The 27899-nt window shown below is 39.9% G+C and overlaps 1 protein-coding gene across 3 annotated transcripts in view; it reads right to left on the bottom strand.

The window, feature by feature from the left end:
- The window catches only part of ATP6V1H (ATPase H+ transporting V1 subunit H), a 36766-nt gene extending 9740 nt beyond the window's left edge, over nt 1-27026 (bottom strand). Inside the window, exons 1-10 of one of the 3 annotated variants that reach the window (XM_044423997.1) lie at nt 26884-27026; nt 22373-22495; nt 16197-16299; nt 12835-12924; nt 10511-10624; nt 9159-9263; nt 6817-6858; nt 4353-4450; nt 2307-2499; nt 1577-1755 (exon numbers count right to left, since the gene is read on the bottom strand). In XM_044423997.1, coding sequence (XP_044279932.1) covers nt 1577-1755; nt 2307-2499; nt 4353-4450; nt 6817-6858; nt 9159-9263; nt 10511-10624; nt 12835-12924; nt 16197-16299; nt 22373-22476 — 1028 coding nt within the window. In that variant the 5' untranslated portion in view covers nt 22477-22495; nt 26884-27026. Of the gene's footprint in view, nt 1-1576; nt 1756-2306; nt 2500-4352; nt 4451-6816; nt 6859-9158; nt 9264-10510; nt 10625-12072; nt 12252-12834; nt 12925-16196; nt 16300-21733; nt 21905-22372; nt 22496-26883 lie in introns of those variants that run through there. The other 2 variants (XM_044423998.1, XM_044423999.1) reach the window with 2 other exon arrangements.
- Nucleotides 27027-27899: the final 873 nt, after the last annotated feature.

The raw sequence follows: 27899 nt of genomic DNA, 5'->3' as shown, positions 1-27899 counted from the left end.
TATTGCAAAAGTTACAAGTGCCACTTGAAACTGTAACAATTAGCACTTCTAAAATGTACTGTTACCCTCAGTATATTAAAAAGACATATTTTGTTGCAAGAGAGACATAGAAATATAGCAGTCAGAAGGGTCCTCCTGGGCCATCTAGTCTAACCCCCAGCACAAGCCACTGCCCATATAATGTCCAAATGGATGGGAGGTTCTTCCAAGTGCAGTCAGCCACATTCATCTGGTCTATTTCTGATGTCAATCCCATTATCAGGTCCATACACAGCAAAAGCCTTGCTCTCACTACATCTCTCTTTCTTCAGGTTTCTCATTTCTGTCAAATGCCCTGAATAGTTATGAGGATTCCAAGTTCCTGGACAGTCCTGCTCAGAACTTTTATATTGCCATTTATTGTTCTAAGAAATTAGTATTTCCAGATCCAAGTGCTAAGACCTATGCTACTAACCAACTTTGTAGTTCTCCAAACGCAACCTTCATTGCAGTGAAGCTTAGAAACGTGTGTGTTTTTTTTGTTTTGTTTTGGTTTTTTTTACAAGCCTGGCTTCACAACTTGTAAAAAGCTGTGGCCCAAGGCTAATTTTATGTGGCCCTCAGCTAATTTCAAAAAGCCCTCTGCATATGATCAGAAGAATGAGCTCTCTCTCTACTCACTGCCAAGGTATACAGGGAGAGGGAAGAGGAGAGAGAGAGACAAGGGGATAGCAGAAAGAGGGAAAAGTGGTAGCCAGGCCACTTTTGGCTATATCCCTGACCACTGTTGATTTCAGCTTCACTCACATCAATGCATCCTGAGCAGATGGGAAATGGAGCCTTTGACAGAAAAAATGGGCTGGCTACCCCGGTGCACAAAATCACTGAGATGTTTAAATGAATGGGATTGATTGGCCAAACTGGCCAGGAAAATCAGATGGAGTCTGAAGGTGACTTTGGGAGGTTGTTCCATTGGGGTAAAATTCCTTATTTTGGCTAGTTTGCATCCAGACTCTATTAAGATTGTACATGTCTTAAATATTAGAACTTTAAGGAAAAAATGACAGTGACTTCTGAAGTACTGAAACCACAATCTCTTTATTGTCTCTCATGTCCTTTATCCCAGGACAGCAAAGGTTAGGTGAACAGCCAGACTTTGAAACACATCGTATTTTATGACTGAATAGTGATTCCAGCTTCGTAAGACAGACACTTCTATTGCATGGTGTGATTATCCCCCCAACTATACACTTAAATCCCTTGTCATGTTGCACTATCTTGTATAAGTATTATATTTACCTTTTATAAGGACATATTATTCTGGTGCTATATGAGACAATGAGGTAACTCTAAATACCTAGAGCCCAAAAGGAAACACTAGTGAATCTGACAAACAATTATTGTTTTGACATTTTTTATGATTTCTTGAATTTTAAGTGAGGATTACCTTGGGCTACAAATCATCTGAACGTGGTGAGGTTTGGTTATTTTTAAGAGCTTGCCTGATTCTAGGTCTCTTACTATTAAAGAAGGTCATCTCCACCAATATGCTCCCTGTACAGCATTTTGAACAAGACCAGCCAGGGATAAAATTTACCTGAGGTCCTGCACACTCTCTCCAAGTTTGTCCAACAGAAACTTGATATCCTCACTTATGTCTTCATCATCATATTTCTGTTGTTCCAAGTTTTCTAGCTGCTTTAGAACTTTGCACTGGATCATGGCAAGAGCATACTCCTGGCGAGTTTCTCTTTCAGTAGACTTTTCTAGAAAATTCTGAAAGGAAAAATATCAATAAAGAGGATTTCATAAAGACCACAGCTGCTATCAAAAAAAACCCCCCTTTTGATACCCTCTCTGTACTACCATCTTCACACATGGTTTTTACCTAGAGACAAACCATTTTCTCTTTATGTAATTACTGTAGTGAAAGGTAGGACCCCAAGGCAGATGAGGACTGTGGCATGGAGTGGGAGGAGGGTGTCCAGTCTTACCTCCTTCTGATTCCCTGGGTTGTTAGCAGTCACTCTGCTATTGTTTCTAGAAATAAAAGCTCGTTATGGAGAGAATGGAAGCCCCAATACAAATAACAGACATGGGGCGTGGAGAGTGCAATCTGGATCAGAACCATTGCAAGGGGAAATGGTTATAGCCTCTTCGTACCCCCATGGTCCTAATCCTGCTCATGCATATACACACAAACCCTTGCTATTGGCTAGAGAAAACAGCAGCTACACAATGTCACACTACACATGATGCAAGTCTCATCTAAATTGCCCCCTAGATTCATATCAAGGATGTCTCTCCAGTGTGTGTACTTCACTTACCCGGAATGCGGCAAGAATGATCCTGGTTACTTTCTCTTTGACAGATTCCTGAAGAATGTCAGACAGGACTGGAACTATATTGTAACGCCGTAAGTGCTCACACATTTGTGGACTGAATGCTAACAGCCAGATAGAGAAAATCATCTGATACTGAAGCTGGAAGCCACATTTGTTACTCAATACGCCCATGATACTGGAGGGGAAGAAAGGAGCAAGAAAGTGTCTGGAATCTTAAGGGGCATATGTTCCTAAGCATTTCTTTTAAAAGCAGCTTGCTAGAAAAGAAAAAGAAGCCACAAAAGACTACCTGGAGTACGACTGCCTGGCGATGGTGACACACACGCTGGTGACTTCCCGCCTTGACTTCTGTAACACGCTTTACGTGGGGCTTCCCTTGAAGACGGTCTGGATACTTCAGTTGGTTCAAAATAGAGCTGCCAGGTTGCTGACGGGGATGGGGCGTTATGTTCACATGACTCCAGTCCTCCGTCAGCTTCACTGACTTCCCATTGAAGTCCAGGCCCAATTCAAGGTGTTGTGGTGATGACCTATAAAGCCTTAAATGGCTTGGGTCCTGGTTACCTGAAGGAGCGCTTACATCCATATATGCCCGGCCACCCCTTGAGATCTGCGGGAGAGGCCCTTCTCCGGGAACCCTCCGTGAAAGAAATTAGGAGGGTGGATACTCGGAGGAGGGCTTTCTCTGCGGTGGCGCCCAATCTATGGAATGCGCTCCCCAGAGAGGTCTGCCTGGCGCCGTCGTTATTTGTTTTTCGGCGCCAGGCGAAGACCTTTTTATTCAAGCGGCATTTTAATTGTTAACAATATTTGCTTATTTATCTGGCCAGGGCGACTTCTTTTACATTGTTATTTATTTTATATTGTTAATTTTATATTGTTATTTTTGTATTTTATTGTGTTGTAAGCCGCCCTGAGGCTTCGGCAAGGGGCGGCATAGAAATGTTTTTAATAAAATAAATAAATAAATAAATAAAATGCTGCACAAAGTGACCTTATCTTTTGAGAAGGCCATCTGACAGCACTTCACTTCCAAGTATCAATTTTCTCACAACGTAAGGGTTCACATGCACACATACTGTATTTCTAAAATAAAAGAATTCCACATAAATGCACTGCCTTATGAATTTGCAGACATACATTCAGTAGAGCAAAATAAAACATAATTCTATACCATAACGTGATGGGAACTTTTGCAATGTCAGCAGCTTTGAAACACCAACAGGAATGAGAATAGCAAATCAGATGTCATGATGGAAGGGTTTTATGCTGAACATAAATTTCACATGAATTTATGCTCAACACATAATTTACAGGAGAAGCCAAAGTTCTAAAGCAAGTTATTACAGGTTTCTCTACCACAGTCCCTGATCAGTCTTGCGTTATGAAGCTTACTCAAAATTCTAATATTTACTCACAAGAAGATTGAAGTCAGCCAACATGTGTGGCAAAATCCTCAATGAATTTGCCCACTGAGTTCAATGGGATTTCATCCAAGTTAAGCATCTGTAGGATTGTAACTTTACCTGAATTTAGGTTCATGTTTTGCAAGTGTTTTTTTGGAAAACAACCCAAAGCTCATGCTAAGGTCCCCTCAATGACAGATCATCTTTTACTCTTCAACCAACCATCCTCCTCATATGTACTCTGTCAAAAATACCAGCTTTAAAATGAATATAATATAATTTCAGATCTCTAATACAAAAAACAGCAGGTGCTTCCTGGCAAACATAGAACCATAGGAAAAAAGCAAGTCAGAAGGGGCCTCCTGGGCCTGAGTCCTGGCTCCAGCCGGCTAGGACTTTGAATGTTCAAGTACTCTGATTGTTTGGATGGCTCCTAATCCTGTGAACAGATCAGAGATAACAGTGCAGATGCAGGCAGTGGAGAACTCTGACAGCACAGGGAAGAGTATTTCTTCCTAGCAATGGTTAAGACTGGTTCAATATAACACAGTAGGAATCACAGTAACTAGGAGATGTTTAATTTATATCCCAGAAATATCTGTTGCACAAAAAAGCTACTCACCAGTTTACTCCATCTGACTCTACCCATGAAAAACGGTATTCATTGACCCTGAGCATTAACTGCAAGCATCCAGCAACACACTGGACATACTGTGAACTCTGCATGAAAGAACATAGCATTGCTAAAAATACAACAGTACTACAGAACAAAGAGATAACAGTGAAGTTATGAGAACAATTAAGACATGATTGAATTATCTGGGGATCTTTAATCACAACAAAGGTCAGCCTATCAATGCCACTACTTCCTGCCATTCCAAGGTTGGATAGGCCACCAGTGCAAAAATATTTGAGTCACAGTGCTGGTTATGAACTCTTGGACAGAATCTCATTCTGATGATGTCAAGCTGTTCAAGTACATGTTTAGCCATGTGTAGGACCGTATCCTTAAACATCTAATTTACCTGACTTAGCCTTAAGGCAGGGATAGGAAGCCTTTCCTAGATGTAGGAACAATTAGAAATTTGAAAAAAATGTGATGGACACCAGTACAAAATAGTTCATGGGAGGCATGATAAGACATGAGTAACCTTGTGTGTGCAAGGGAAATGTGTGGCCTGAGCAAATACATATTAAACATCTAATTTGAAATGTTAGATGTTTTCAATACTGTCAGAAACCTATTCAGAGTAATTATAGTTGCTGGTGAGAAAATGTGTAATTTTTAAAAAATGGTAGACTCAGCAGGCACTAAGAAAGTGTGTGAAGTATATTTGTGCCTGTGATCTCCAATTTAGGACTCCTACCATACAACAGCAGAAATCTAACCAGCAGTGCCTGGAATATATTTCAAGAGATTTCTGTTACTAACATCATCTAGTTTTCTGCCAGTTAAGTCAATTAGACCTTTACTGAAAATTATACCTGGTGTTCAGAAGGGCAAAGTCAAACTTTTAAAAATAATTACTGAAGCTACAACATTTCAAAGCATGCTGACTAAAAAGGTAATAGGAGAAATGAGATAAGCAGCTACTACTGCATGCAGATTATTGCCTTACTGTTTTGCACCCTTATATAAACACCATAAAGACAAAAACATTCACCCAAGGACAGTGAATTCAATAGGTAACACTTGGAATTCAGAAGCAGATCAGAACTGCGTACATCTGTTCTAGTCCAAGGTTACAGCCAGCCAATTGTATAAGCCAAACAGAACTAATTTTTGTGGTTGCATCTGTATTATCAAAGATCTCCACCTGAAAGCAATTTCTTTGTTTAATATACAACTCTCACAAAGGCCATTTGTTGTAACAGTAACAACAGTGGGGGTAAAAACAAATAGATTTGCAACCATGGACAACCCTTCCAAGGTGCAGCTTGAACACTCTAAAGGAGCTGCCAATTACTGTCAAAATTGGGACTGCAAAAGCAGCTGTATCTATGGGAAAAATACCATGGGGAAGGTAAAAAAGGCATGGCAAGTCAAAAACTGCTCAAGTTCACAGTAAGGAGGTCAGCAAGGCACTTTGGCCACTTTGGTGAGGCTGTCACTATTGGGTGCCCAGAAAACAATAGGGATTTGTCACTCTTGCCAAGCAGTTTATTCATCCTTTATCTTCACCCTCATAGGAACAGTCGCTGATGGGTTCTGCTGACATGCCATCCTATCATGGGTGAAACAACTCTAGAACAAGCCAAAGCTTGTCAGGATGTCCTGGAAATCATCAAGGTTTGCATGGCATGATAATTCACCAGGGCTTATCACCCACAGAAGGCTGTCATGTTGTATGTATTCAGTCTGTATGTAGGCTTTGGTATCATTTTATATAGCCAGTGAATTGCCAATATAGTCTCTTAGAACAGCGAGTTTTAAAATGTTTCTAGTCATAAATGTTATCTAAATAAACCTGAAACTCTTCTGTTCTACAAAGGGAATATTCCGATGCAATGCCTACACCCTGATTGATTTTTTTTATGCCCTACCAATTCTGTATGAGACTACAGAAACCACTAGTTGCTCACAGTGGAGGCGTTCACAGTGTTATATAATTGCACTGTGGCAGCTGAAGACAGCATCATCTATGGCGTAGGATAGAAAACTAATAAATAAATAAATCCAGAATTAATGAGACCCCCAGTCTATTTGGTAATTAAAATGTATGTAAATATGCTGCAAAGCATAAAAAGTTCCAGGCTTCCTGCAATTCTAAGTGTATCTATCAGTTCCTATTGAACTGAACTACTTGGATTTGACCTATGGAAAGGCTCAAATTGATGTTTAGAAACATGTGAACACTGGGGGTTTTTTTTAAGAGCACCTTTAGTATCCATTCTTCACAAGTCACAATACTCTTGAGTTAGATCCAGACCAACTTAGAAGTCTTTCTTGTTCTGCTGAGAATCAGTGGGATTAGGTCATACCTAACTTGTTCAAATAATTTTAAAGGGTCCAAAGTGTGACATTTGGTCTGAATCTAACCCAATGTTTCAAAAGGAATATTCAGAAATTATGTACAGATACTTACATCAGTTCCAGCATCATTGGCACTTCCAGTGCTGCGTAGTTTCTAGCATACAAAGACAAAGTTATGTTCTAAAGACTCTCACTGAGTAATCCTATTTGTACAATGCTACATATATAATCTACAGAAAGGAAGCTGGCAAAGTTCATCAGTGATCATTTATTTTCCTATACCTAACTAGAATGAAAGGGTATTTTTGATCATTCCCTAAATATTACTCACCAGCCTTGTGGTTTAGTCACACATGTATTTACATCCTGCCTTTACTCTAAGGAGTCAAGGGGTGTACATGATCCTCCTCTTCTCCATTTTATTCTCACAACAACCCCATAAAGTAGGTTTGTCTGAGAGCCAGTGCCTGGCCCATGGCCAGGCAGGAACTGCAACCCAGGTTTCCTGAGTTCTAATCCAACACTCTAACCAACATACTGGTTACAGGTTTGTACCACATTCCCTAGAGGGCATTTTTGGACACTGGCCACAATCTACCCAGAACATAGCCAAAATATACCCATATTTCAGCCAACATCAATATATTGGTATTGCAAATACCGTATTTTTTGCTCTATAAGACACACTTTTTCCCCCCTCAAAAGTAAGGGGAAATGTCTGTGCGTCTTATAGAGCGAATGTGTGTGTGCCCGACGCCTGGGACGCTGCCGGCCTGCCTGCACCACATGGCACCACCTGGCCGGCACGCGCTCGTCGCACGCTGCTCCATCCCCCCCCCCCGGCACAGGTGAGAGCTGTGCCACTCAGGGGGAGCGGTGTGGAGGAGCCGTGGGCTTTAACCCGCCGGTTACACGGAGAGACGGACTGCTCACCCATACCGCCTGGGAAGACCTGCCACAGAGGAGGAGGAGCCGCGGGCTTTAACCCACCGGCCGCACGGAGAGACGGACTGCTCACCCCCACCGCCCGGGAAGTCCTGCCACCGCCGCAGCGCCACCCAGAAGACCACCACCAGCACGCTGCCGGCCCGGGTGCACCACGTGGCACCACCTGGCCGGCACGCACTCGGCGTGCCCTGCTCCGCCCCCTCCTCCGGTGCAGGTGAGAGCTGTTAATCATAGGTCTGTGTGTGATTTCAAATGGCAACCCGTCTTTTAATGAAGCCCATGGGAAAGTGATGGGGAATGTGCCTGTGATTATCAGGAAGCTTTCCATGGTTCCCTCCTCTAAAAACTAGATGCGTCTTAAGGTCAGGTGTGTCTTATAGATTGTGGTCCCACTTTTGAAGGGGGGCACAATTTGCGTGCATGCGTGTGTGTTTGTGCAAACTGTGGCCATGATTTACACAAACTGCCCTGGGTTACAATAAACAATGTTCATTCAACATTTGCACAAATGGCAGACAAAATTTCAGTAACATTTACTGGCTCTAAATATATATGAAAATTGTAGTCCGCATAATAAGTGGAAGACTGCCAACTGCCTTGACTCGTCAGAGTGAGTCTGTGCACTTGGTTGATGGGCTGGAATCCAGAAGGTCATACTGAGTCACTACATCATATTTTGACCCCTGAAACTAGATTCCTCACACATCCCTATTTGGTTACATTGGTAAGTACAGCAGCAATCTAGACTTTGGGGCTGAAATATACTAAGGAAAGAATACACAGGAATGAATACACTCTGCACAGAGTTCAGATAAATTTTCACGCATATTATAAAAACGTATGTATCATATGTACGCTGATGTGGAATTGGGCCAAAGCAAACTCAGACTGGAAAAATGAGACTGAATAGAACTGAAATTGACAGATCTGGTCATCTCTATTCATAAGTAATCGGCATAAAAAAAAACTTCTGAACAAGTGTGTGCAGGTTTGCAGTTTTAATATTTCACATGTTTAAGTATAAGGTAATGGTGTGGAAGGAACCTCTGGCCTCTGAAGGAACCTCTGTTGGCCCTCTCTACCAAGCCTTGCCTCCCTAACTTCATCCCAATTTACTTTTATGTTTTTCTGTGCCCTTCTCTGCAGAGAGAAAAATAATCAAATGCCACTTGGAGAGGTTCGTCCAAGTTGAATCAATTCCTTTATATGATGTGTGAATCAGGACAGCACACAGCATGAAAATAAGTATCTATCTCAGCATACATCTGGAGAAATGGCTTCTTCAAGCACCAGCCAAATCCCTCTACAATCAGGGCAATGAGCAAAGGAGGCATCTTACTTGGTTGCCACTGAGAAGAAAAGCATATCCAAGTGCTAGCTAAGTGCCTTGGTGCACCAACTCAAGGAAGCCAACTTTGTCCACCAGCCAAATCCCTGTCTCAATGAATGATAACACTAAATTAGTTTAAAGCAAAGCAGCACAATGCCACTCTATGATATACTTACCTGTGAACTGAGCTGGGTTTTAATCCAATTGAAATAATAATTTAAATCACTTCCTTCCATCAGTTCTCTTCCCCAAGCTGCTAGTTTGGCAATAATTCTTGCTGCCTGAAAGAAAAAGCAGAAATGAAAGATTCAGCTGCATATGGTCATGGTTATTAAGAAAAGTTCTCAGCTGATGTTTCAGCAGTGTTAAACTCTAAGAATCCTTATTATACAACTCATCATTTCTGTGACCCAAAAATGCTAAGAAAGATATGTTGACTTTAAAAGATCCTCAGGGATTTGTCTCTTAAGCAGTAGCTCAAATGGTTTATTTTATGGGCTGATGAAATAGGGTATAAGTGTGTATTTTTTACTAATATGTGTATTGACTTTTATTATTCCCTTGTCTGATATATAGTTTAAGAATGTTGCACTGATTAACAGATTTTAATTTAGAATTCAGTCTGTTTATAGAGTTACTGTAACATATTTATTGATGTTAATTTTTCATATCGTTGCCTTGCAACCACACTACCACCCCACTTGTGTAAGTGACAAAACGCTTTAATAAGCAACCCTGGGCAAAACGCTAATAGCATTTCCTGATGATACTTCCTAGGAAACCCATTGCACCACCTTACACTATCAGCGCTTCACTAGAGATCACTTACACTAGTACAATGTCAATTGCATAAGTATCTGATACTGCCCATTGTGTCTGATATGACTTTGAGCTTTCTTCTAGAGGAAAAAACAGGGAACAAATAAATTATGATGATGCTGAAAAAGGTACACAACCTTTTGTCCACCACATATAGGAGAAAGTTCCATTTACTCTATTACATTTCCAACATTTTCCATTATAGTTCTTATCTATTTTTTCTAAATCTTTCAGGGTAATATACCTAAATCTTTCAGGGTAAGATTGGTATATCTTATACCAATTTTCTCTTAGTGCTTGACTAATTTAATAAATTGAATTTAATGTCTTTCTTCCATAAAGCATCCCATTGACAGGTTGACAGTTCTGAGATTCTTCTGAAATTTTCATACAACTCTTAACAACAAAAGGGTACATCCAGGTTACTTCATCATACTTAGAGCACACCTGCTGAAATCAATGGAAGTTACCACACAGGCAAAGAAGTACAATGAAGTCTGGATGCAACCCAAAATGTTCCAATTTGGTATTCAAAGTCAAATAAACTGAACTGTACATTTGCAACAAATGTTCAGCAACTGTGTAGCACTGAAAACCTGACTGCTGTACTTAAGTACTACATGACCTACCCTCAAAGCCCTGCAGAAATGCCTTTCAGAGTCTACAGCTTCCTTTCAAACCCAAGAGTTCTGACTGACTGAAAGCTTACCATATGCACAGTGAAAAGATCTTGACGATTCAACATTGGCAGGAAATAGGACCATGCTGTGTTCTTGCCTCGTTTTGCATAGTCAAAGAAAATGCTAACACGTTGGTGATTTTCCTGGATAGAAGAAATATAAGCAGAAAGGTTTGTTTGGAACAGATAGCAAAATAATATAAAGGATATTGTTATAAATCAGAACAGTGTCAGCCAAATAGAAAATACTGGCACATTTAAGAACTTGCACAAAAAACATCCCAGGAACAATTACCATTTGAAAAATGCCACTTCACAAGTATCAATTTGTATGTGGGTGTGGAAGTATTTGGAGGCCTCAGTTGCATTACATTGAGTGGTCTATAAATATGGCAAGCCTACAAAACCAGATGAAATATAGATGCATCTCTCTCCAATTTTTAGGTAAACAATTATTCTGTCCCAGCTTTGCAAAGGATGCCTACTTCTTGCAAGACACTTGAGGATACATTAAACCACTATCTGTTTATAACCATTACGATTCTCTAGCACAATCAGCATGAAAACTTAATCTAACATTCTTGCTAGCTGAATATCAGTATTTTTTAAATTTCAAGTCATTTGGTACAGTGGCCAAAGATCTGCCTAGAAGTGCACTTAAGAGATACTCTATCAGCTTTATTAATTAATATTATCCCTTTTGAACACAGTGTAACAGCTATACCTCTAAAATATTCAAGTATACTTCAGGCAAGTTTGCAAATATGCAGAAAAAATCTATTGCAAAATTAAAAAAGGAAATTGGTTCCCAAGCAGATTAAACTAGCTTTGGCATATAGCTATATGTACGCAGACATCAAGGAAATTACTCATTCTATTGAGCATTCTAATAAATGATTTCTCAAGCATCTCAACAGTGTATAGTAAGGATGGAATTCTATTGTCCCAGCCCTCAATGCTCATTTGAAGCATAGTGGCCTTCACCACAGCACAATGAGCCCATTTTCATCTAGACAGCCATTTTTAACCATCTGCATAAAATGGCAAGGAGGGCAAGGAAGGAGGCTGGGATGCCAGTAGTTTCCGTAAGTCCTTGCTCTATTTTATTTCCCCCTAGGGAGGTGCTGATGCAGGTCTTCCCATGCTGACTATGCAAGGGACTAGGCAGGGGCTCAGCTTTCAGACTGCCAGAACTTGGGGTTGGGACCTGGAATAATCCTATGAAACACCAGACAACAACATTTAAGTTTTGGACTACTGACTTGATTGGCTAAATCAAATGTAATGGGTTGGATACAGACATAACCATATTCAGATTAGACCAAATGGAGAACTATTGATTTCAAGCCCCATTGATTTCAGTAAGTCTATTTTAAGTAGCTTGAAGCCTGGATCCAATTCAATGGCAAGAGTGTTATATATTTCAGTAAGAAATTAGTCAAGTTTAACACAAGTTGGATGGGGTTCAGAGGAGGGCAACAAGGATGATCTGGGAACTGGAAAGTAAGCCCTATGAGGAAAGATTGAAAGAACCATGTCAGCTGTTTGAGAAAAGATGACTGAGGGGATATATGATAGCACTCTACAAGTACTTGAAGGGTTGCCATATAGAGGAGGGTCAGGATCTCTTCTCAATCATCCCAGAGTGCAGGCTGTGGGCTAAAGTTGCAAGAAGTCAGGTTCCAGCTGAACATCAGGAAGAATGTTCTGACTGTTAAAACAGCATGACATGGAAACAAATTACCAGGGGAAGTTGTGGGCTCTCCCACAATGGAGACATTTAAGAGGCAGTTGGACAGCCATCTGTCAGGGAGGCTTTAACCGGGAGTCCTGCACTGAGCAAAAGGTTGAATCCAACGGCCCTCTTGCCCCTTCCAACTCTACAACCCCTTGATTCTAATTTTTAAAATGTATGTTCTGCAGGGTGCTGAAAGCTCTGTTTAGTGGGGTGTGGTTTAAACTATTAACAAAACCAGGTGCATGTCTCTTTTTAAAGTTTTGCAAAAGTTTAACTAAGTCATATCTTAATGGTTTCAGTCACATTCATTTCAAGTTGTAGACTCAATCTTACTTCAGTGGCCATACCTGCAGCAATATCACAGAGCAGAGGTAGAAGCTATCAGATGCTGTTGATAGAAAACTTATTCTAGCAGACACTGCTGCTGTGCAATCTCCATTCATTTTAGCAGAAGAGACACAAGTGCAACTATAATCAATGAGTGTTGCTTCATAGATAGCCTCTACCCTTTCAAAGCAATACAGAGTGTAGAACAAGTAAAAAAAGCCTCCACTGACATAAGACACCCACATATCAACAAAGACTAAACATGAAAATAAAAGTTTAATTAACTTACCTGCAGCATATCATCAATCATAGTTAAAATGTACTGAACTGTTTGTTCCTTAGAGATATGAGACATCAAGTTTATGAACGTTTTAGCACACTAGAAAGCCAAAAGAAAGAAATTAAAATATTGGCAATTGTTTTCATAGTCTTTTTAGAGTGCACTTTTGCATTCACAGACTATGTTGAAAAGACACCAAAACTATTCTACATTGTCTGACTGGAATATTCATGAGTCATAAATATGCTGGAAAGCATTCTCCAGACATCCTACTATTTCAGGAACCCCATTCATTTCATGAGCATTCAGAGATCAATTTAACCCAGATCAAGTAGCGACAGTTGCAGCTTGACAGCTTCCCCAGTATGCTTCAACCAAACAGGTGTCCTACATGTGCTTTGGACTACAGTCCCCATAAGCCCAAGATAGTATGTCCAGTACTCTGGGCTGAGGGGAGTTATGGTTCAAAATGTCTGAAGGGCACCAAGCAGGAAAAGTGTTTTCCTACTGTGTTTAATTAACACCCTGGAAACAGAAGTTCACAAATTTAGAAAATCAGATTTTAATAGATGATCCTACAAAGATAGGACTATAACACCTGGGGGTTCCAGATCATTGGCCATGCTACCTGAGATTATGCAAGGTGGAGTCAAAAATCTCAAAATGGTGCCAAGCTGAGTAGGCTGCTATAGAGTAAATGTCTAATATGGTTTATAAAAGGAAGAGCTGAGAAGCAATTCCAACGAAAAAGGTACACATGCCGAACATCACCAACTTCAACCATACTAAGATGTGCACAGTTACCAGCTTGCTTGTAAAAGTAGTTGGTTCATGAAAGAAAGCAGAAGGGGGACAGTTCCAACAGAAGGAACAAAGAATGAATGCACAAGGTGCTCAAATTAAACACAAGACTTGAGGAGAATCTAACAATGGGCTATACACAGAGTACAACAGGGTTGAAACTATAGTTTCAATAGTTTTCTTTAATTAAAAATTGGAGTTTTTGCTTTGAATAGAATTTTTATTTAATATGGATTTTTAAAAATATAGATTTTTCCCTCAAAACATTTTGATAGTTTTCTATTTAAGATATTACCATCCAAAGGGTATCCATCATGAAATAATTATTAAATATCATTAATTTAATTATGTAGCATGGGGTGTATATTCATTCAATGTTTAAAGTTTGGGGTAAATGAATTCCATTAATTCATTCACAATGTCATGCTCTTCCAGAGGTTTCTGTAAAAGTATTGGACAATTTTTCTGTCTAGACAATATTATCACAGATGCTTGGTTTTACAGTTCTCAAACCTGATTTCGGTCTGCAGAGATCACATGCCTCTTCTTCACATTAAAAAATATTATAAAATAAGTATACAGAGTTGGGAGAAATATCTTAATCCCATTGTGCCTTTGTTAAATGTATCTACATAGAATCAATTCCTTACCTATTAAGTGCTAAGTTTTAAAAAATTCAATAAATAGAAGATTGTTGGGAGTGGAATAGATCTGCACAAGAAGCTAAGTGCAAGGAAGGATGCACAAGCAGCAAAAATGAAAGGGAAACCTTTCTTTTTGAGGAGAATACTCCATAAGTCTTTGGATCACTTTGAGTATAGCCTGAGGCTTACGATATTATTCTTTCCCTGAAGGAGAAAATCTATAATGGCAACAGGCCATAAAAGAGAGACCCAGTTTGGGAATATTTCAACAAAGTTCCTCTACCTACGGGTAAGAGATGCATGCATGCAAATTATGTAGGAACCCTTGATTTAAATCTAGTCTTACTGACTAGATTTAAAGGAGTCTTTGTGCAGTCCTCTGTGTTTCCACAAAACATCTCTGAGGGCTGGGGCATCTTCTAGAACAGCATGAAGCAGGAAAGTCTCCTGGATGCAACCTGACATTATGTCACTGCACATGTAAGAAGTGATACCCAAGTTCATCTTCTAAGACAGCCTCCCTCAACCTGCTGCCTCCAGAACAGGGCTCGGTATAAGATCAGAGCAGAGTGGCATATCCAACTTCAGCAGCAGAAACGCATTTTAAATATTTTTAGATGAGCAAGTGAGCAATCCTATGAAAACCATGCTCCAACTCCCCTCTCGGCCCCTTGCAACCAGTGTAGAAAGAACCATGTTAGCTGCCTCTGTGAGGATGGGAACCTGCCTTCTGAGAGCAAGTACAGGACACATCCTGGTGGGTGAAGAGGGGACGAGACTCCCTCAAACAACATATTCACATATGTTTCTGTGATAAGTCCCAGAATGCCAAGAAATCAGGTGACATGCATAGATGGAACAGGAAGCTAGCAACACAATCTAAACTAACTATATTTGTTAATACATAGAGTAAATGAAACCAGAATAAGATGACAAGCAAAGCTTCTACAGCAAAGGTAAATTCCATTTTGGACAAAATGAGAAAAGGAGCAAAAAAACTCTGTCAATATCATTATGCCCTCATACAAAACTATTGTGCAATCACACTAGGAATGCTATGTACAGCCTGGTCAGTGTACCTTAAAAGGGATATCGTATATACAGAAAAGGTAAACCGAAATGATCAGGCTTAGGAAAAAAGGGTGTAAAGGATTATAGAGATGCATATAATTATACTTAGGCATGGTGTAGAGAATGTGGATAGGGAGAATTCTAGAACTGGGCTTTTTCAATTGGAGATTCAGGACATACAAAAAGTACTGGCACACAGTGCATAGCTAACTTATGGCATTTGCAACCACAATATATAGTAAGACCCACCAACATGAACAGTTTTGAAAAGGATTTGAACAAATTCAAGGAAGATGTGGCCATCAACGGCTAAGAGTCATGGCTAAGAGTCATGATGGCTCTATGCTGTCTCCAGTACCAGAAGCTGTACGCCTCTGCTTGGGAACACAATCAAGAAGTTGCTATTGTAACTCATGCCCTACTTGTTTTCCCCGAAGCATCTGGCTGGCCATTGCACACAGAATCTGAACTACACAGGCCTCTGGTCTGACCCAGCAGGGCTCTTCATAAAGTCTAAGGTTAGCTGGTCTGCCATATTTCACTGGGAATCAGTATGCAGAGAAAGTTCACTATGGTCTGGTTCTCTGACATTAACAAGTCTTGAGTCCACTTTAAGAAGACATAATGCAGTGGTGCTTAACCTGCTATTCCCAGGAAGCTGTCTATAATGCGTGAAAAACCTAAGATTAAAATAAATAATCCTCAAAATAACTCCAGCATGTGACCACAAACAATAACTGTATCACTATTTCACAACTGTGCGCAGAAATAGAGATGCAAACTACGAGGTCAACAACAAAAACTATTGAACAAAAATGATTGAACACAAATTTCCTCCAAGAGATGTTGAATTACCTGGTTGCCTTCATTTTGTATTAATTCTTGCTTCTCTTCTGGGTTTCTCTTCTGCTCAAATCTTTGAATAAATTCACAGTCTTCCCCTGAAATCATCTGCCCTCTGGCACAGAAATATAAAGTAACTATTACTTCATTGCTGTGTGCGATATATTTATTTTAAGCATGTGTATCCTTCATTGATTTTTTTCTCCCCAGGACTGCTAACATGATATAATATTTCTTTATAGTTACCATTTTCCTTTCCAAACTTATGGGATAACTTTGGAAACATATGCTGTGTGGAACCCACAAGCAAGGATGTTACCAAAAGACATAAGCTTATCAGGGAAATGGTTATTATTTAACAATTCAAAAACCTCTTTCACAACCATCCAAATCCAGGATCCAAAAAGCTTTTTGGGCAAGTCCAAGTCTAATGGAATTTGTTACATTTTCTTGGATCATGATACCACACCTCAATGCTCCCCAATGGACATGCTCCAATGGAGTAAAGCTCAGGGAACCTAGGTTCCATTTAGATGACAGGAAGCACTTCCTGACAGTTAGGATTCCAAAGGTATGGAATGGGCTTCCATGGAAGGTGGTTGAGGCCCCATTGGTGAGGGTGTTCAAAGATAGGCTAGACATGCACAAGATGGGCATGTCGTGAGCAGAGCCAGCTGGAGTTGGGAGTCAGACTAGATGGCCCGGGAGGCCCCTTCTGACTCGTTCTGTTTCTCTGTTTCTATATAATGTTTTCAAAAAATCAGCTATTCATTTCAAAAGTGGTTTCCCAGGCATCTTCATTGTCTTTGAGAGATGAATACTCAAAGCCTCCTTGGGCAACTATGGAACACTCCTTTAGATCATTTCCTATGCCCCCTTTCAGTCATCCAAGTTCTTCTGAACATATAAGTATTCACTCAAGCTACCAAAAGCACATCTGACTAAGGAAACAAACCACAAACATAGGAATCTTATACATTTTAAAGACACTTTGATTTTCAAAGGAGGACCTATCTTCTACTTTTCTGAATTATATGTAATGCATAGAAGCCAGTCTGACATATCCAGGGAAATCCAGCCATACTTCTATTACTGAGGGGAAAAAATCTTTTTCAGGAAGCAACAAAGCTTTTTCATACATAAAAGAAGGAGTTATCCATGGCCTCACTGTCCTATTCCAATTCTAATGTTCTATTATTCTGTGTCACAGAATAATGCACTCAGGGTCTTCCATAGTTGGAAATGGCATATTTTGGCCAACGTATTTGTTACTGCTTATCATAAATGGCTGAAAATGCTGCTTATTAATTTCTTTTTCAAATAAAAGAATTGAGAAAAAAGGCACCTATACTTTCTTATTTTTATAATGTTTTGCAGGTCATTTTCAATAGTTTGCATACCTGTGTTGCTACCATGACATTTTTACAAGGAAAACAAGAATCCTCATTTTGTGCTCACTTATAAGCATGTTTAATGAAAATATATTTATTAAAAAGCTGAAAACTAGGGCAAAACAGGACTTGAGGCAGCTCATGCAGACTGAAAACACTTTTTAGAATTTCAAATATCACCAATATCCTCCTTCTGGATCCTAATTTAAGTGCACATATGATTCCTGCAAATTTGCTTAAAAGGAATCATATTGCTGTGCTTCTAAAAGGGTCAAAAACTACAGCACAAAATAAGCCACCCTCAAGAAACCTCTATTCTATTTTATTTTCAGATGTACCGGTGAATACTGGGATCCTACCACCAGACAAATGGAGTGATGAAGGTGGCAAGAAAAGCACTGCTGCATTTCTTGAAAGGATAGGCCTTATTACATGGAAAAGAAACAATTTCTTGAAAGGATGGGCCTTGTTACATGGAAAAGAAACAATTTTAAATATCTGTGGCATCTTTAAAAAACTGTACTCTCCTGGAAGAGTTCAGCAACTATGACAGACATAAACATTACAGGAAGAGCACAGTTTGCATTTGTCAGGAGGAGAAGCTGGTTCACCCTGCAAGTGCCTGCAGAACCAGGAATACCCTTGCAGGCACTTGCAGGGAACACCTGTGGGGCAATTACACAGGGCAAGTGGAAGCTCTGGAGAGCTGAGTAAAAGGCTTCACTGCACTGCTGCTCCTTGCCAAGATGAGCTGTCTTGGTGGCTACTTTGTGCTCTGACTTCAGCATTGCCTCACCTGAATGCTTGTTCCTGTCTGTCCAGCTCCAGTCTGTTCCTGCTTTCATCTCTATCTCCAGTCTAACCCTGCCTTACTAGGAACATGCACCAATCTTCCTGACCTTGCCTGACTGACTTCCTGGTACTTCACCTTTGAGCAGTGCTCTTGGACTGTGGGTTATAGGACTGCTTGCTGAAATCTTATCATCCTGCTGAATTTTGACTCTGGACTGTTCAAAGACATGCTTTTACCTGTGGCCCTCTAAACCTGCTGCAGGCCTTTGCCCTGCATCTGCATCCTGGTCCTGACATTCTGACTATAGTCACCTGCTGCTCATGCCTTGAACCTTATAGCATGTTCAGCTGATTAGTTGTTCAGTGGGAATCCATATCAAACATCAACCAATTCACTACCTAAAAGTTCAAAGATGGATGGGCAGAGGGTGGCGACATGAATCAACATTTTCCTAAGAAGAAAAATCTTTGAACACAATTGTATGAAGATTCACAGAAAGAGTAGTAGCTTGCAAACAGTGCTATGAGGAAATCCTGTGGTTCTTTAGAATCTGTCCAGGATTTCTCAGTGAGAAGAAACTTTCTTGCCCAAATGGTTTGTTTACCACCCAAAACCTCCAGCCACAGTACAGTAACAGATATGCTCTAATTTCCATTGTCAGTTTACATAGAATGACTGACAGAGGTCCACAGACTGATACCATTATGATAGTTCCTTGAACTTCATGATGTTGCTTGTTTAGGTATATTCTCCAACAAACTTTGGAGCCTTCCATAGACAGGCTTATTTAATATATCATATGACACTAGAATTACACAGAAGTATACTTCATTCAACATTTACATTGACTTCAGAGGCAGTGGTTTGCACCAAAGCTTATTTAGGCATGCCATAGTAAAGGTAGTAAAAACATACACAATCAACAAGTACTACTTTGTTTTTGTGTATTTAACTTTTGTCACAGTAACTTCATAGTATTGCTTGATTTACATCAAATGCTAATTGAATGCTAATTCAATTCCAGGTTGTAACACAACAAAATTTGGAAAATTCAAAGGGAGGTGAATACTTAGTATCCCAGAGGTTACTCAGAAATCCTTGCTCCTGGAGAAGGAGTCTCTCTCTAATGAAGATGCCTAGATCACAACACAGCTTCTAACTTACCTGCAAATGCCTTTATCCTGGAGAATTGACTTCCCCTTTCACAGATGCTTCATCTACTATAAGGCTTTCCTCTGTCCTTCCCCTTTCTTCCTTTAGAGATCTTTTCCCAAGTGCATGTACATGTGCAAGGAGCTATTGTCTTCAGAGCCTCAAAAATCAATTCTCACTTTAAATTTCAAGATACTATTTTGCCTTTCCTTTTCTAAAGTTACATAATATGTTGGTCAGGAGAGTTCACTACAACCCAGCAACAAAAAAGCTTAAAAAATAAGATTTTACTTTCACACTCATGATAAGCCTAACTAGAAAACAATTTCAGAATATTAAGTACTTTTAAGAAGCAGTGAAAAGTCATATTGGTAGGTTCTTTAACATCCTGATATCTTTCTAGCCATGATAATACCAACACCGTTATAGGAAGCAGCTGCTGGCTAGATATATAGTAGCATGAAATAATGCCGCCCCATTCGCTGAAGCCTGTGAGCCGCCCCGAGGCTTCGGCGAATGGGGCGGCATAAAAATGTTTTAATAAATAAATAAATAAATAAATAATATTATCTATGTTTAAAAAGAAGTATTCAGTTGGTCACTGAGACAGTTGCTTGTGACTAAGTTTTCCTTTTCACTGAAAATTTTCCTTGTAGGAAGCACAGTTCCTCTTCTGTTCACATGACATGGTAAAGGACACTTCGTCTCCCTGCATTTATTATAAATGCTTTTTGGCATTTGATCAGTCACTATCACATGTTGTGATTTATATTATCATCATTACATTTCATTTATACCCCACCTTTCTTCCTCTTGAGCAAGATTATCCCCCTTTCCATGTTATCCTCACAACACCCCTCTGAAGTAGCTTAGCCTGAGAGTCCATGATTGACCCAGAATCACCCAGCACTCTTCATGGCTGAGTGGGGACTAGAACCTAGATTTCCCAAATACTAGTCTACATGCTAACCACTATGTCACACTGGGTCTCCCTTAATCACTGAGATACCTTCCCTGATTCCGTACTCATTTTATCTTCTGGTGCTGAATGGTTAAAAAGCCAGAAAAAGGAGGGGGAGATTCATGATGTTTGCTTTCCTAGGCATCTAAATAATGTGTAGTGGTTTTTTGATGACTGCTATTTGTAAATTAAAGCAGCCAATGAAAAGCTTCCTGTTTAGGACCCCAGAAACCAGTTCTTTTTAACCAAAACATAGTCTTTTATACTAGGCAAATTGTTGCTTGCTGCTTCTCCTGTTTTCCTCTAAAGGACAATAAATGTGTATGAAAGGCACTCAGTAGGATTTTGCCCCGTAACTTCTGGAACTTCTTTAGACATGACTGTTTTATTTACTCATTGAAAATTATTTCTAGATTAGAACATTTAACTTAGAAAAATCTAACTCAAATATAGTCCTATACCCATGGGCCCACAGACAGGAAGATATTAAAAATACTCTTGTTCTTAAAGTCTAGGTAATACTTCTTAGCTAAGCAAATAAATTTCCATTAAAAGTCTCTTTCATTTATTCTAAATAGTCTCATGATTTCAATCACCGCTGGCCCTAAACATTCTTTATGCTCACATGATTTAACAGGCAGACCATTTCACATTAACATACAGTCGACCTGTGACTGCTCAGAGAAGTCACATCCTTCTTTCTAACCCGGAGCTGCATAAGAGAAGGGACAACCTCAGTCCCCTCACCAACTCCAAAGTTTGAAAGCCAGAATTTGCCCTGGCTGTGCCTGCCAGAAGGCTCAAGGCACCCACCAGGCAGAGTCAAAGCCTACCTTCCTTGCAGAAACACAGGAACTCGCCTCAGCACTTTCTGGGCACTCTTAGTTCCTGGCAAGGGCAAAGCCAAAGGACATGTCTGTCCTCCTACAACATTAGCCTTGAAGCTTGAGAAGAGAGTAAGAGACAGTTCCTGTACTTAGGGTGTGCTTAGGAAGAACAGTGGGAAATCAAGACTAAACCCTTACTCCTCAAGGGAAAGGGAAAAAAACCCAGGAAACCACCAAAGCCAGCCAAAACATAAGGATCCCCATTTATTAAAGAACACTAGAGACATTCTGAAAAGCCAGCCAAGGCTTCTCCAAAAGGCCTGGATAGCAATGAGAAGGGGAAAAAATCAAAGCCCATTTAGAGTGGTGGTAGTTTCCTGTAATACCCTGGGAAAGTGTGATGTTATTATTTTAATAATACATACCCAATAATGCATATCTATGAGTAAAAGAAACCTTGCTCAACCCATATGCAGCCTGCACTGGAAAACACAACTGAGGTGATAAAGCAGAGAGCTATTCTAGGGCCACCCAGTCATTTCCATGATCAGATCTGGATGGGACTTCAATTTTTTTCAGTGTTTGTTGACCTATACAGAAAACAATGGAGAAACTTACCAATAGAGAAAGGTGGAAAAGGTTATGGTACACAACTTAATCCCAATTCTTAAATGGATCTTGAATGATATTTGCATACCTGAGTATAGATAGTCCATGTATATAATGAAATGAATATACAGTTCCCCAAGACAGTACAATTCATGAACAAACTGGTATCTTGAAGCCTCTTTTTTTTGCTAAACATTAAGCAATGTTAGAAGGAGTGTTCAATCCATCCATCCCACTAAAAGTGTCTTTTAAAAGAAATCCCATCATTGGTCAGACACTTACTCAACAAAGCAGACACTTTCTCAAGAAATTCTGCCAATTCATGGTCTTTCCAGTTATCATAACTATATAAAAGACTGACTTCAGATACTTTAAAAGTGCACTAAAAACTAGGATTAGCCGACGAAATGATGGTTATGTCTCTTATAGCAATCTGTGGTCAGTTCATAACTTACTGAAGATACAAATGCCAATTCACTTTGTTAGCCCGAACCTCGGCAGCTTTAGCAGCAATGATATTGGTGGGGACGGCAGCACCTACAGCTCCCCGGATATCCATTTTTATCTTGATTTAAAATCTGTTAAGAAAGCAAAGAAAATAAACATCAGGGTTCACAAAATAAAACTACACTTCAGCTAGTATTGTTTGCACTAAAATTCCATTAGTTTTGCAGAGCTCAGCAAATCTTGATTGCCAGAAGTAAATTGGAAGTCATACATTAAGCCTTCAGATTTCAGCCTTACAGACTGCTCCAAACTGAATGATATGCAGACTAAAATGGAAAGGATACTGAAAATAGGAGTAAGTGTGGTTAGTTTGAATTATCTGAAGGAAAGTGATTTGCAGAGCTTAAAATTGCATTTGAAAAGTGCTGCAGTTCATATAAAAATTAACCTTCATCAATTTCAAGTAAAAATTAAAACATGCATTTCACTAAAGTAACCCAGGCTCACAAGTCCATATGTTTTACTGGATTGTTTCAAGAATAATAAATCCAAAACTCACAATGTTACAAATGCACCTCATTCAATATGGACAAAAAGATTAACTATCAAGAAAGCCCTGATGTATTACATGAAAGTTTAATCCAAAATAGAAATACAATTCAATAGTAGGAAACATTTTGGAAATCACTGAACTTCCTTTACCTGTATAGTTCAGGAGGCACATATTCAAAACATATTATGTATGTATATAAATATGTAACAGTTAACTTTATAGCATTTCACTAATCCTGAGCAACAGGACAGATACATAATGAGGTATGAATCAGAAGGTGCCAATAACCACAGATTATGTAATTTAATTCTGAATTAGGCAGCATATTAAGTAGTAAAATGAATGAACAAATAAAAATCTATTATCTTGGCATCCCCATAATAAGAATAAGAATGCGCAACTTTAAGCTAAATATCTGAAACTGAAGCAATAGTATATTGTTGTCCTGCTGACCTCTGGCCCCATCCTCAGTTAGGTCTTTTGCATATAATTTTAGATTGAGAATTCTCTGGAACAGAAACCTGTTCTTTTATATTCTGTAAAACACTGGGTATATTTATGATGATGATGATGATGATGATGATGCATGAAAGAAGGCACACAACAATCAATTGTTTTAAAAATCAGTTAAAAAGTTATTGACATGGTAATAAGCATGAGTACAGACATTAAAGCTGTCGAAACAAGTTTGGAAAAACTTACATAAGCTATATTTCTATTACCTTCTATGCATGGGTTAAAAAGGACAGAAGTTAAACCCTGTAAACTGCTTTGGATTTCTTGGAAGAAGAAGAAAAGGCAGGATATAGATGCAATGGAAGAAGGGGGAGTGAGGGAACATTCTCATTGTTTCATTTCACAAGGAACCCAAAATTATTTACATAACTTCCTCTCCATTTTATCCTCACAGACTTTGTGAGGTAGGAAAGGCTGTGAGCCAGTGACTCTAAGCTAAGTATGACATAAAACCCAGATCTTTCAAGATCTAATCCAACATTCTAACCACTGAACCACACTGCTTAGTCCAACATGCCAACCGCTACAGCACAGATACATGTGTTTGAATTCTCTTTCTCATTATCAAAAGCTTCCTAATTCAAATAACCATTTCCCAATCAAGGAGCAGCAAACTACTATGATGTAATACAAGTGCTTTCAAAGTACAACCTTCATACATCAAAAAATCAATTCTGAATACTTGTCAGAGTGGCTCTGGATTACTGTGCGCAAGCCACATGCAAGTTAGGAGCGAAACTGAGCAAAATTGTGAATCAAGGCAAAATTGTGAATCAAGGCTTGTCCTTGAGTTCTAGGTCAGGAAAGAGACAAGCCAGAGTTCCAGGTTTGGATGTCAATGGTAGCCAAGCTAGAGATAGAATATCTCTACCTTGTTTAGCTATTTCCACCAGCAGAAGGAGCCAAGCAGAAGTGATTGGCTCCTCACTCATTTTTTTTAATATACTTGGGTTACTTTTTATTTTATTATTTATTTATAGCATTTTTATGCTGCCCCCATTGCAGAAAGCCTCGGGGCGGCTTACAAAAAAGATAAACAACGTAAGATAGAATAACATTAAAAATTCGGAGCATCTCGGCAATAGTTTAAAACCAATAAATAAGAACAACAATTAACAATTAAAATATTGTTTAAATAAAAAGGTCTTGGCCTGGTGCTGAAAAACAAATAACAAAGGCGCCAGGTGGACCTCTCTGGGGAGCGCATTCCATAGGTGGGGTGCCACCGCAGAGAAGGCCCTCCTCCGGGTACTCACCCTCCTAATATCCTTCACAGATATTTTGCAAGTGAACTAGACTAGTGATTCAGAAGCGACTGCTTATACCATGTCAATGAATCACAGAATTAGGACATTGCAATGGTCATCTATTCCAAGCTATATCGGAAGCCATCTACTCCAACGTTCTTATTCAGAAATTTGAGTAACTATTTCTCACTCATAGTATCTTGAATATTGCAATCTTAGTTAGGAAAATACACAGGACACCCAGATTGTGGAACAAAGGAAATAGGGGACAGTGGGAGAGAAAGAAAGTAGAGTACCCTACAACCTAATATGACCAAGCACAGCACTAGAATGTTTATAGTACAGAAAGTATTGCTTCAGAGCATACATTTCCTCTTTTCTCATTCATTCAGTCATGCTTTATAACAAGGTTTTCAGTGATGGCCATCTATTTTGTTAAACACATCTTAGGAAGCTTCGCTGCCCACCTTTTCTTGTACAATTCCAATTCAAGTTCAGACTATTCATTTAAGAAATCATTCCCAGGAGATAGTTAACTGTTATACTTTCCTTGATGGTGGATCCTACTGTGTATTAGTGTTTGATAGAGAGACATAACTATTTTCCATGTAACTATAAACCATGGCTGCTTTATCTGTGTATTATTTTTATAAACTTCTTACAGTAAATCATTTTAAAAATGATTTGGTATTGTGGTCCTTTCAATTTTCTTGGAATAGTCACTGCTTACATTGGACACTGTTTCAAGAATCTCTACAGCTGTTGCAAAATAAGGTCAGTGATGTTAATTGAGCTGAACTCAAACTGCCTTCAGAGGCAAGCGTTTTTTATTTCAGAAAATACTAATGTGTACTCCAAATATGAATGTGTACAGAAACTTCAGTATCTTCAGTTCTACTTCTTGTGACAACTCACTATTACCATTTTCCAATGGAGGGTAATTTTTCAAGCTGTAGTCCTTCCAGGGAGTAAGAACCATTGAACAAAATTGAATTTTCCTTTTGACAGGAGTCTGTCGCACAATGTACAGCAGCTAATTTATAAGTTAGCTAATTTATAAGGAACAACAGCTGTGACGGTTGAATATTACCATGTACCAGAAACACTGACGTACACTATTTTGTTTTTTCCTTTCTGTAGTTGCTTCTGGCCTACTTTGACTCTCTGATGCCAAAACAAGTTATCTACCTCTTAACAGGTCTGCCAAGTCATGGTTGCTGCAGAACTTCCATAAACATTAGCAATTCTACCTGACTGAACCAGCTCAAGCTCCAGAACTATTTGCCGACAAGCAAAAACCAGATCAAGCCTTTCCTTCTCTCCATTGGAAATATGCAATATTTGTTATGGGATGAAACAATGACTACTTCCTTCTGCATTACAAAAACAAAAGCAAGCTACCTTCTTTCTTCAAAGTATGCTACCTGAACAAGTGCTCATCATCTTCGCATACAAATCTATCTGAATAGAAGTCCACGTGTACATACTCCATAAATAATGAGTGGCACTAAGATCTTAACAGGGAATAACATTCATCAAACTGATGGGGGCAAGAGTAATTCAGCAAATCTGGTGGGAGATCATATGTGGCAATAAAATTTGGAAAACTGGACACTTCTATTTGGAATAAGCATGCAGATCAGAATGAGATCTGCCACAGAGTTAATATTTATTTGTTCAGTAACACCTATACACCTAAAACACCTATGTATTTTAATCACCTGGATGTATTTATTCTGTACCATCCCTAGTCTGAGAATATTGTAGATCTATCAGATTTCTGAAAGGCAGAGCTAGTCATGGCTGCTTTAGCAACCATAGCTTAAAAGGTAACGTCCGTGATGCCTCTGATTAACGAAGTCTGGAACCAGAAAATCATCCCCTTCTGCTTTTAACCTTCTCTGCAGCATCTCGATAGGTCTTGCTGAGACTAGTTAGTTATCTAAGGAAGTAGTTATGCAATTGCGGCCGACTAGCAGGTTGATGGTGGGGGGAACAGATGGTTAGCCTGTGGGTCCCGTCCAGCTGCATCATTTGCGAACCCCCGCAGAGCAGCCTCCTTTCTTGCCCTTCTCTTTCATGGCCCCCGCCAGAGTCCATCCAAAGGTTTCTCCTCCGGTCCCGGCACCACCTGACCTCCACCCGACCTTGCTCCACAGAACCGAACGAGCCTCCAGCCTCCGGGCTGAAGGCCCCCACTTACCTCCTTCCCTTCTGCTGAGGCTTTCCGAAATCAGCAGCGGCCGCAGCCTTGCCCAGACTCAGCCGCTGAACAGCGAAAGACAACAGAGGTTCTCGATCATGTGACAGAGCTCAGCTGACAAGCCGCAGCGGTCCACAGCTACGGGTCGCGAAGAGGCTGAGTTCGCGAGGCGCCGGCCGGAAGTGTCTCGATTGCGCTGGAGCAACGAGTGAGTCGCAACCGGAAGGGGAGAAGCCGGACCTTTTCTAGCTGGCGCTGAGGTCGGGAAGTCGCTCACTCAGCCTTCACTATCCCCGCAAGATAGAAACACACGAGGGGAAGATTTACGAACGGATGCCTCCACGGAAGTGTATGTTCTCTAACGCTCCGAAGATACCTGGACAAGAACGGGAAGGCTCCGGAGAAGCGTTTAATGGAGAGGCAAACCAGCTGAATTCACCAGTCACCTGCGGCTGATGCAATAAGGGCGCAGTCCTAAACAGAAAAGAACCTACATTCTCAGCAGCCCCCAGCCAGCACCGCAAAGGATGGCATAGAGCCTTGCATGGACTGTATCTTAACCTGCATACTATCTTAAGAAAACCAAAACTGGCCTGACCTGGCAATTTCCAATTTGGATCAAGTGAACACTCAGCAGATGAGATGAGACTGATGCAATATGCCACAAAAGGCCTACAGAACCAAACACTTCCAGTGCATTTACCCTCCCAACAGTCCACAGAATATGCCAATTTGCTATATAGATATGGAAAAATGTTGTTGTTAGTCACGAAGTCATGTCCGACCCATCGCGACCCCATGGACAACATTCCTCCAGACGTTCCTGTCCACCATCCCCCGGAGTCCACTTAAGCTCACACCAACTGCTTCAGTGACTCCATCTAGCCACCTCATTCTCTGCCGTCCCCTTCTTTTGCCCTCAATTGTTCCCAGCATTAGGCTCTTCTCCAGAGAGTCCTTCCTTCTCAGTAGGTGGCCAAAGTATTTGAGTTTCATCTTCAGTATCTGGCCTTCTA

Source organism: Varanus komodoensis, unplaced genomic scaffold (genome assembly GCF_004798865.1).
Source record: "Varanus komodoensis strain SLA01 unplaced genomic scaffold, ASM479886v1 scaffold14_1, whole genome shotgun sequence".
Taxonomy (NCBI): domain Eukaryota; kingdom Metazoa; phylum Chordata; class Lepidosauria; order Squamata; family Varanidae; genus Varanus; species Varanus komodoensis.
The sequence above is the reverse complement of the archived record's forward strand: the minus strand, read 5'-3'. Positions and strand labels throughout refer to the sequence as shown.